The sequence below is a fragment of the Ochotona princeps genome, chromosome 25 (genome assembly GCF_030435755.1).
Source record: "Ochotona princeps isolate mOchPri1 chromosome 25, mOchPri1.hap1, whole genome shotgun sequence".
NCBI lineage: Eukaryota > Metazoa > Chordata > Mammalia > Lagomorpha > Ochotonidae > Ochotona > Ochotona princeps.
In genome coordinates, this window is record NC_080856.1 from 24,710,980 (window position 1) to 24,722,412 (window position 11,433).

General features: G+C 44.2%; 1 protein-coding gene across 1 annotated transcript in view; it reads left to right on the plus strand.

The window, feature by feature from the left end:
* The window catches only part of RHEB (Ras homolog, mTORC1 binding), a 41,857-nt gene extending 30,931 nt beyond the window's left edge, over nucleotides 1–10,926 (plus strand). The window contains exons 4-8 of the mRNA XM_004594398.3: nucleotides 4,034–4,116; nucleotides 5,496–5,552; nucleotides 5,664–5,711; nucleotides 6,877–6,958; nucleotides 10,467–10,926. Coding sequence (XP_004594455.1) covers nucleotides 4,034–4,116; nucleotides 5,496–5,552; nucleotides 5,664–5,711; nucleotides 6,877–6,958; nucleotides 10,467–10,559 — 363 coding nt within the window. The 3' untranslated portion in view covers nucleotides 10,560–10,926. The remainder of the gene's footprint in view (nucleotides 1–4,033; nucleotides 4,117–5,495; nucleotides 5,553–5,663; nucleotides 5,712–6,876; nucleotides 6,959–10,466) is intronic.
* The last annotated feature ends 507 nt before the right edge of the window (nucleotides 10,927–11,433 follow it).

Below are 11,433 nucleotides of genomic sequence, written 5' to 3' on the forward strand. Positions count from 1 at the left end.
AAATTAGTTCCTAGTTAACTTAAAGGCTGAAGTCTCAGGAAGCAATAAAGAGGTTATGCTAAGAGTTAACAATCAATGATAGCTGAGTACAGACAGCTCCTGTCCTTTGGAAGCCTGGAGGAGGGTGCGACCTTCAGTTATTGCTCCAAGACCTGTTGGATTCGCACTGGGCTGCTTCAGTGGGGAAGGTGGTTGAGAAACATTCTTGGGAAGGGGTCTGGAGCCTGACCACTGACAGGTGCTGAGAAGTAGAAAAGGTTGCTTCATGCTAGCAAGCGCTGTCAGCTTAATAGTTGCTGTGGTACATATGTGTCACTGGGATTTAAAATTGTCCAGCTAGGGATGTTGATAAACACAGGTAAAAGCAGGTAGAACCGTTTGCTTGACATATTTTGTTTGTACCTAATTTTGAAGTGAAAGTAGGTACTGTAGATGAATTTTGTGGCATTTGTAAAGCTGCTGCCTACGCCGCTGCATCCCAGAGGGCAGCTGGTTCCCAGCTGTTTTACTTCCGGTCCAGCTCTCTGCTCATGACCTGGGAAAGCAGCAGGAGGTAGCCCACATCCCTGAATGCCTGTTCACCATGCGGAAGACAAAGCTTGAGGTCTGCACTTGGCTCAGTGCTAGCTCTGGTGGCCGTCTGGTGGTGTGAGCCCCGATGGAGGAAAGCTCGCTCGCTCACTCACTCTTTGAAAAATGTGAGCTTTTCATTGAAAAGAAGGGGAATCTTGCTTTATTAATCATTAAAGTGAACTCAGTGACAAGTCAGCTAGTAACAGTATTATAATTCACCTAATTCACCTTTAAAATTTAAAAGTATATTTCCTTTTTGTTTTATTTTTAAGATTTATTTACTTATTTGGAAGCAGAGAGAGAAAAATCCTGTATACTGATCCACTTTTGAGTGTCTGCAACAGCCAAGGCTAGGCCAGGCCCAAAGTAGGCATCAGGGGCCTGTGTGGGTGTCAAGGGAGACAGAGCAGCCGGGACTCAAAAACCAGCACTTGGAGTCGGGTCACTGTGTCCCGCTCGTGGCGACATAGTGCTGTCCCCAAGTGTATTTCTCTAAAGTTAGATACAAATAAATACACGTGGTATAAGACAGCACAAAAATGATGAGTAGTAAAGCCTAGCCACCCTAGCTAGCTCAGCCCCCTTCCCACCTCAACAGCTCATTGTCAGTTTCTAGCTTGTGCTTTCAAGATATTTTATAGATTAAAATACAAATATAATTTTAAGTTATTTTTTTTCTTACACTAAAGTCCTCTCCATATTGGAGATTGTTCTGTTTTATCTTGGGTAGCACCAGGACACAGTGGCCATGTGACGTCTCATTGTTCAAACCCGTCATGACTTAGTACAGGTTTCCTGGTTTTAGATCCAGGATGCAAGTGTGCAAACTTTCTAACAGTGCAGTTTTTGTCCTTCCCAGCAGTGAACTCAGAGCATCTGTCTCTGTACTTTCCTCAACACAGAATATTAACAAAGCTCTTGTTACTTATCTGCACTAATTTATTTGGAAAGGGAGATCACAGAGACAAAGATCTTCCATCTGCTTATTTACTCCCTAAATGACCGCAAGCAGTCAGAGCGGGGCCAGCCCAAAGCCAGCAGCTTTTTCCAGGTCTCCCACATGGGTGCAGAGTCCCAAAACTTTGGGCCGTTTTCCACTGCTTTCCCAGGCCACAAGCAGGGAGCTGGATGGGAAGTGGAGCAGCCGGGACATGAACCAGCGCCCTGTGGGATCCTCCTGTGTGCAAGGGGAGGATTTAGCCATTGAGCCATCATGTCAGGCTCACCCTGTTACTAATTTTGCCATTCTTATGTAGTGTCGTTGATGTTTGCTTGCTGATGTAAGAAATTTCTTAAAGATATAAGGAAAAATTAGCATGTTGAATAATTTGAGATACAAGGTTTTATTCTCAGGTTTGTTTATGGTTTCTGTTGAGACACTTAGATTGTGTAAACTTTTTTTCAGTTCACTAAAAAAAATTTCTATGCATAGTTTTTGCCTTTTTAATAGATTTGCAGAGAGAAGGTGAGACAGAGATAAAGATCTTCCATCTGCTTGTCCACTCCCCAAGTGGCCACAAGGGCCAAAGCCAAGCGGATCTGGAGCCAGGAGTCTCCTCCAGGTCTCCCATGCAGGCGCAGGCTCCCAAGACACAGCAGGGAGCTGGTTACGAACCAGCGCTCATGGAATGCTGGCACATGGCAGCAAGGATGAAGCCATTAGGCTGCCACGCCGGGCCCTATAAATATGAGTGGTTTCATTTTCATCATGAAATCTTTAATTTCTCTGGAAAACATTTTTTGAGAAGATATTAATTACAGATCCAGCTTGGCTGTTAACTCCTAGGTGGCTTTCTGCTGTTCCTAAGTGTTTTGTTGAGGGTTATTTTTTAACCTCACTGACTTGAAATGTCAGTATTACTATTATAATTCTCATACCTATTTGGGTTTTTCTGGTTAGTCTATTGAGCCATTACAGCATTATTTTTAGTAACTATTCATGTTTTTTCACTCGCCTGCCCTTGGGACTTCTATTCTTTCTCAGATAGTGTATGAAAGAATTGGTATCATGTTAACATTTATAGATTAATTTAGGTTTCTTTAATGAGTGTCCTTTTCATTATGCATGTTTTTGCTGAAGACTATAACATGCTGTTTCATTTTTTTCTTTTTGGTCTTGAAAAATGTTTTTACTGATTTACTTACTTATATGATGATGATACACATGCTAGCTTAAGTTTAATGACGAGAAACATTGCCAAGTGTACCTGACAGTCGGTGGGCATCTCAGCGAAGGACTGAGAGCCGGAGTCTGTGTTTGAATGTCACATGAATGTTGATTTTTCTAGCATCAACACTTGGGAGTTTAGCTTAGCAGTAATAACAGCTGTCACTGTCTGGGATCTGTAGTGGCTAATGACAGCTGTCACTGTCTGGGATCTGTAGTGGCCTGGCTCCTTAATGCTCCACTTCGTGCCAGCAGACTGGGGAGAGGTAAGGTGATGATGGTTCAGGTGGTTGGGTTCCTCCTGGTTTCCCCTGGCTTTTACAGCTGGGGGGTGAACTGGTGAATGGGAGTTTTCTTTGTGCCTGCCTCTCAAAAAAAGGAGTGGGAAATTAATACTAGAAATAAAGAATGTTTTATATTGAGTATATGACAGGTTCAGTAATACAGAAAAGCTGTTTTCTGGTTTGTGAGTATTGTCTATGATGAATTGGTGAAGTTTAGTCTTCCTGTGTGTGTTTTCTTAACTTTGTCATTATGAACAGTAGTTGCAACTAGTCCGCATCTATAAAGTTAACTATTGCTTGAGCTAACAATGTGTCGTGACTTTTTTTTTTTTTTTTTTTTTTTTTTTGGTATAATTACACTTGGCATGTATGGCATATTTTTGTAGATGTATTTCAGCTGAAATAAACTGCCAGAAATGCTGTTTAAAATGGCATTGGCATTAGAACTTTGTGTACGTGGTCTGTCTGTATTTGGGCAAAGTTCCCTAAGGTTACTGTGTAAGACCCAGGTCTAATACCCTATTGTATGATGTCGCTGTCCAGCAGCGATAATAACACACATGGACTCTGATTGTCAAAGCTGAAGTTTATTGGTGGCATCAGACTTTATACACTGAGGGTCATATGGGGTAAGGGAGGAAGTATTGAGCCCTAAAATCACTTAGTAATTTGTTGGTGGTGAGTGACCTGTGACAAGTTTTCATTATAACATTACATTTTGTTACAACATGAAAATGTAGGACTTGTAATTTCCTATGGGGTTGGGGTCTAAGATACTCTAGACATCTCTAAGAGAAATCTTGTACCTACATCCAGGAGTGAGATCACAGACCTCGCCCTTTCCTCTCAAGTCCCACAGCAGCCATCCCCACCCCCACCCCCTGTAGGCTGTTTCTGGTTTATTTATTTGGTTTCTTCTGATAATATGTGAAAAAACTTCAAGTAAAGGTACAGGTGACTTGTTATGCTCTGTAAAGATTTACCTCAAGTGTCATTTTTCCCCCCACAGGATGAATATTCCATCTTTCCTCAGACATACTCCATAGATATTAATGGCTATATTCTTGTGTATTCTGTTACATCAATCAAAAGGTAGGATTCCTCCTCCTTGCTTGAGTTTTTTGTGTATGTGTATAAATTGCATTAAACTTTTTAAACCATTTTGCTGGAATTAGTAGTATTAAGTTTTACTTAATCGTGAGGCCACTTGTGAGTGACTTTCTGAGGGCAGCGGGCTTGTGTGATAGTTCAACTAGCTAATCCCACCTACGGTGCAGGCACCAGTTTGTATCCCAGCTGTTCCAATTCCCTTCTAACTCCATGCTTATGGCCCGAAACCTTGGGGCCCTGTGCCCCTGTAGGAGACCCAGAAGAGGCTCTTGGCTTCAGATCGGCTCAGTCCCAGCCATTGCAGCTGTCTGAGGAGTGAACAAATAGAGAATTTTCTTTTTCTCTATTCTCCTTCTCCCCATAAATCTGCCTTTCCAATAAAAGTAAAAAATAATAATAAGACGACAATGACAATGACCTGTTCTCGGTAGCTTGTGGTCCCAGGAACATTCTCGAATATCAGGGATGCTTGATGTTTGTTTTCTGTAAAGCTACATGCTGAGTAACACATAAATATTTGTGAATATTCAAGATATTCAGAGCAAGGAATGAATGGAGGAAATCTGAGAGTTCGTATAGGCTAAGAGGTTTGAGACGGAACGTATTGGGGGTTCCCAGAAAGGGCATACTAAACATGGAGAAGGCGACTATGGAACGCTGATGGCGATGGCACAGGAACAGAGTGGAGGCCAGTGCAGCTTGGAGCAGAGCACCTGCACAGAACAGCTCAGGAGAGGGATGCCCTAGTGGCTGCTGGGCTGGGCCTGGAGGGGCAGGCTTCAGGCTGCTGCAGTGATGGGGGCCTGGGGCACAGGTGGAGCTGAGACCTGGGCAACCAGGAGAGAGGGAAAGAAGCAGCTGGATTTCTGCGAGGGGTTTGAAAGTAGAGCCACAGGTATGCTGGCAAGTGTTTATCCCAGATACCTTCTGGGGACCCATGGGCATGCTTCCTGGCCTTGTGGCAGCTGCCATTGGTATAAATAAAGCTGAGGCCGATTTGCAGTTACTGCTGCAATGTGTGGAATGTAGGGTTGGGTGTAAGAAACACAGCCACATCCAGCGTAGTCTCAGGACATTGATGATATCTGAACCTAAGGAGATTGGCATCTCCCAGAGAATGGCCGTGTCTGGAGGAGCGAGGCTGAGTGTAAGTGATAGTGCATCCTAAATATTGTCAGGAAGGCTCACTGAGAGCCAGGTAAATGCATGTGAAACGATTGATAGGAAAAATGAAAAGACAATATTGTGTTCAGTTTATCTTGAAACAGTGGGCATGTCTTTCTCTAATTTTTCCATTTAATGTAAATTAGAAATTTGTAACATTAAAATGGATGTCTGACTTCATACTTTCTTTGTTTTAGTTTTGAAGTGATTAAAGTTATCCATGGAAAATTGTTGGATATGGTGGGGAAAGTGCAGTAAGTAGCACCATTTTATTTCTTTGTTAGATAAACTTAAAATAATGTCTCCTGAGCAATGTAATTTAGCACTAACTAGTTCATTTTGCATTTTTTCCCTCTTATAAACAGAATACCTATAATGCTGGTTGGGAATAAGAAAGACCTGCATATGGAAAGGTTTGTAGCTTTCATTTATTTATTTTTATTATTATGATTGTTGGTTTGTAGTTTAAATCACTGTTGTGTTATTTATTTTTATTATTATTATTCTTGGTTTGTAGTTTAAATCACTGTTGTGTAAAATGAAGCCCTAAGTGACTTAGTCACTGAAATGCCATTTGAAATTAAGAACAGTTCAGTTGCAATACTTGTGTCTTTTGAAAAATCTTTCAGTTCTATGCAGCAGAAATAAGACCTCACATTGCTTTAGAAAGGAGAGAACAGACTTCTAGAGAATTGTCTTTAACTACCAGTTTGCATAAAACAAAATTCTGCACACGCAGCACTCGTTTGTTAGGTGCTCTTGAGTAGTACGGCTGGGGTTAGTGGTGAGCCCCGGTGACGGGGACCTGGGCAGCCCGCCCAGCCACACACACTCACACTCACTCCAATCCCAGCTTCAGCCTGTGAGTGTCATGTTGGAGAGGAAGGCACTGTGGTATAACATATCTAACAGAATTGAGCACAGCACGCTGGCCTAGCAGCTAAAGTATTCCTCTCCTTGCACACGCTGGATCCCATAAGGGTGCTAGTTGGTGTCCCAGCGGCCCTGCTTCCCATCCAGCTCCCTGCTTGTGGCCTGGGAAAACAGTAAAGGACAGCCATGGGAAGAAGCTCCTGGCTTTGGCTTTGGATCAGCGCAGCTCTGACTGTTGCTCCTACCTAGGGAATAAGTGAGCAAACATAAGATCTTCCTGTCTGTTTCTCTTTCTCTGTATATCTGACTTTCTAATACAAGTAAATAAATACTTAAAAAAAAATTAGCTGTGAGCCCTTCGAGAATTCTTTGAGTGCTTAAAACCTGGTTGGAAAGTAGTCCATTGTTACATATATTAGCATTTTGTGAAGGGCAGTTATGTTCTCCAATCTACAAGACCTTGCCTGAGCACGGTAACCCTGTGTGGGGTGTCTACCGTCCCCAGCTGGTGGTGCTGGGCCCGCCCCAGCTGGGCACCCTATGCGGCGGGTCTGGCAGAATCCTGAGTGCACCCTGCTGTGGTATTGGGGATGAGAACACGGAGCGTGGCATCATTGTGCATCAAGAGGGGAAACCAATCAAAGTGGAGCCTGAGTTTGATACAGTGAAGAGCAAAGTGTTTTAACCAAGCCTTTTTTTCTTTAGGGTGATCAGTTATGAAGAAGGGAAAGCTTTGGCGGAATCTTGGAACGCAGCATTCTTAGAATCATCTGCTAAAGAAAATCAGGTACGTGTTTTTGAAGCAGAGTTCTTGCTGTGTTCTCATCAGCTGCGCAAAGATGTCCCTGGGGTTGGTGGCATCAGCAGTGACTTCTGGTGGTATCACTCCTGTTAAATTTTCAGTCTCGCATCACTGCTGTAGGTTGCTTTAGAAAGATACTGATGTTTTTGTAAATCCAACCAATATAACAGTTGTGATTGGGGTCGGGAATACTTTAAAATGTTAATGAAAAACAAAAGGAATTAAAAGATGAGTTTATTTAGAGACAAAAATTAGAAATTCATGTTTCTTTCTTAACACAGTTTTTTGGTTTTTTGTTTGTTTGTTTTTTAAGATTGATTGTATTGGAAAGGTAGATCAGATTTGTAGGATGGAGAGACAGAAAGATCTCCCATCAACTGGTTCACTCCTGAAGCAGCCACAGTGGCTGGAGCTGAACCAATCCAAAGCCAGGAGCTTCCTCTGAGTTTCCCACACAGGCACAGGGCCATCCTCTGCCTCATTTCCAGGCCATAAGCAGGGAGCTAATGGGAAGTGGAGCAACTGGACACCAACCGACACCCATAAGGAAACTTGGTGCGTGTGAGGATTGAGCCACTGAGCCATCGCACTGGGCGCTTAACACAAATTTTCTACAAGTTTTTAAAAATACATTTGTGTTTGGGGCTGGCAAAATAGCTCAGCAGGCTAATCCTGCACTCCATATGGGCACTAGTCTGTATCCTAACTGCTCCATTTCTGATCTAGCTCTCTGTTTATGGCCTTGGAAAGCAACAGACAATGGCCCAGAGGCTTGGAACCCTTGTTACCATGTGGGAAACCTGGAAGAAGTTCTTGGCTCCTGGTTTCAAATTAGCTCAGCTCTGGCTGTTGTAGCCATTTGGGGAGTAAACCAGTGGATAGAAGATCTTTCTCTGTTTCTCCTTTCTGCCCTTCCAATAAAAATAAATTAAAAAAATAAAAATTCCCTTTGTGAGGCGCCCAGCACAGTAGCCTAGTTGCTAAAGTCCTCGCCTAGCATGCATCACAGAGATCCGACATGGGTGCCAGTTGATGTCCCGGCTGCTCCACTTCTCCCTGCTTGTGGCCTGGGAAAGCAGTGGAGGATGGCCTTGGGACCTGCACCTGCGTGGGAGACCTGGAAGAAGCTCCGGGCTCCTGACTTTGGATCAGCTATTGCAGCCACTTAGGGGGTGAACCAGCAGTTGGAAGATTTTTCTTTCTGTTTCTTCTTCTCTGTAAATCTGACTTTCCAATTAAAAACAAACAAACAAAAACTTGTGTTTTTACAATAAACAGAGTAGTAAAGAGAATGCTACCTCTTATCAGCATATTCCTGTATTAAAGGTTGACAGAGAAGTAAGAATTACCTTAAATCACTGTAACGCTAGTTCTGTACCTCGACTCCCCCTCTTATATGCAGGATGAAACCTTATCAGTGTATGTTTTCTCACAGTATTTGTATTTTGTTGTTCATGTGTAGCTAGAATTGAGAGTGGAAATAGTAAGAAATGTCTGAGTTTGTTAACTGGTTTAAATTAAACATTTAAAAACCCATAAGCATTTATTGAGTGCCACTCTAAGTATCAAAATCAGTCATCCTATTTAATAGTCAGAAAATTCAGATCAAAATAAGTTAACTGCATTTTCAGCATTTATTCTGTGTGGTATTAGGACTGAGACTGAATTTGCAAGATGATACTGCATCCCCTCCTTTTCCTCTGTTGAGTACCTTCTGATAAACAGGAGATTCTAAGCCAGTGACCTTAACTAAACAAAAGGACTAGGGCATGGAGCTAGCTGCAGCTAGATTAGGAGTACAGACGGCTCATTCAGCCACTAGGACAGCAGGCAGAGCAGGTGGACAGAGCGTGAAAAGGTCTCCTGTGAGGGCAGCTCCTGGGCTCCGGTGAAGTGTCAGCTAAGGGCAGCAGCTGAGTGAGGAGAAAGAACAAGGCTTGACACCTTCCGCCGGGAGAGCCACAGAGGTAGTACAAGTAGTTGAGGGACTGTCAGTGGTGTGTGTTGCCCAGGGATGGCAGCTGCTAGTGCTGTTGGTTCAGAAGGAGTTAGAGTCTGGTTAGTATAGTGGGATGTGCAATCTAAATCCACCAAGAACGGGTTAAGGGACAGAAGTGGTTGGATCAATCAGGTCTATGTAGGATTGAGAATTGGGTTCAGATGCAGGGAGCTGGGTAGGTGGTGTGATGTGTTGCTCAGAGTCACAGCAGTGGAGGAGGGTGGTCATTGGTAATGATGAGATCTAGCCCCTTGAAAACGGGGACATTTTTCCCGCAATCACACTGACTGCAATTGAAGGACAAGGATGGTAGTTCCCATTGTCCTTCAATGTAAGAGAGGCCCCTTGTCATGGAGGACATGAGAGGCGGATGTTGGGGCAGACTGGAAGCACCAGTGGGTTGGGAGTTCAGTTTGTAGGTTGAAATGACCAGGATCTGTGCTGGAATGGTGTTGGAACAGCATTGTATTGTCCCCTGGAGGAATTGCCCATGAAAGCCTACCTCAAGATATTAGATACAGTCTCAGAATTCAGGGATCAAACTTGGGGGTCAGCTCTGTGGTGCATTAAGCTAAGCCCCTACCTGCAGCACTGGCATGCCATATAAGCACCGATTCGAATCCCTGCTGCTTTTTTTTTTTTTTTTAAGATTTATTTTTATTTTTATTGGAAAGTTGGAGAGACAGAGAGGAGGATCTTTCATCTGTTGATTCACTCCCCAAGCAACCACAATGGCTGGAACTATGTCGATCTGAAGCCAGGAGCCCGGAGCTTCTTCCAGGTCTCCCACGCGGGTGCAGGGTCCCAAGGCTTTGGGCCGTCCTCGACTGCTTTCCCAGGCCACAAGCAGGGAGCTGGGTGGGAAGCGAGGCTGCCGGGGTTGAACCGTCGTCCATATGGGATCTCTGCATATTCAGGGCCAGGACTTTAGTAACTAAGCTACCACGCCAAGCCCACTGCTCCACTTCTGATCTGGCTCTCTGCTAACGGCCTGCGAAAGCAAATCCTTGGGTTCCTGCACCCACATGGGAGACCTGAAAGAAGCTCCAGAGTGAACCATCAGGTGAAAGACCTTTATCTCTGTAAAACTCTGCCTTTCAAATAAAAATGAATAAATATTTTAAAAATAAGAATCCGTGCTAGGAGTTTGGGGAGGTGGTGTAAAGGAAGGAGCCTAAATAAGAAGAGCACCAGAGCAGGCTGTGAGAGGGAGCACGGCTCCCTTCCCTTGGGAGGAGCTGCAGGGGAGTCGGAGTCGGGCGTGAAAAGGGACCCTGACGGGCCGGGGCTGCTCTGGGTGATGACTAAGGCCCGAAGCAGGCCAGGGAGGGCCTAGTGCTGTTGCTGGGGGAGGAGGTGGCCTTCCCGGCGGCACCCCAGCCTCTGCACCCACCTGCAGGAAGGCCTGGCAGGTGGCTGGTCTCCTACCCTGTGGAAGGATCGCCAGGGCACTGTTATAATGCTGCTGTTTCTTTTTTTTTTTTTTCTCTTCAGACTGCTGTTGATGTTTTTAGAAGGATAATTTTGGAGGCAGAAAAAATCGACGGGGCGGCTTCGCAAGGGAAGTCATCATGCTCGGTGATGTGACCGGCCGTGACGCCCAGGGGCTGGGCTGTGCTTCCTTGGCTTCTGTTCACCTGACAGGTGGCATTTGGGTCAGAGCTTTTTTTTTCCCCCCTTTCAGATTATGTTCAACTCTGACTCTGTCCAAATGAGTTCACTTCCATTTTCAAATTTTAAGCAATCATATTTTCAATTTATATATTGTATTTCTTAATAATATTATGACCAAGAATTTTATCGGCATTAATTTTTTCAGTGTAGTTTGTTGTTTAAAATAATGTAATCATCAAAATGATACATATTGTTACACTACTAACTAGGCTTCAACATATCAGTGTTTATTTCATTGTGTTAAATGTAAACTTGTAAATAAAATAGCTGCAAACCTTAATCTTTTGTGTGGTTTGATGTCTTTTGAAAAAGAATCTTGGTTTCCTGAGTTTTTCTTATTTTGAGGAGGATTCTGGTTGATTCCAAAAGCCAGTGAAGGCTGTGGCCACAGGAGCTGGCGTGAAAAGCCTTGGCGGGCTCTTGCTGACCCCAGGCAGAGGTCCACAGGTAGCAGGACTGGACTCTGAGTGAGTGTTGGGGACAGAGTCCAGGCGACAGAGCTGACTGTCCATGGGGGCCCCAGGAACAACTGTGCCCTGCTCATGTCCCGCACATCTGGGCCTCGCCTGCAGTGTTCCTGGTCGGGATGGCCGTGTGGTCGCTCGCAGCGTTTTTGTTAACTTGCTGCATCCTTGTCGCACTTTCTGCTGTCTAGGCTCTGCATGGTGACCACATTAGTCAGGGTAGAGGTTAAAGGTGACTGTGCCTTCCAACATCCCAAAGTGACAGAGAACAGGATCTATTCTATCCACTGGTCACTCCGCAGATGACCTCAACAGAGGGCTGG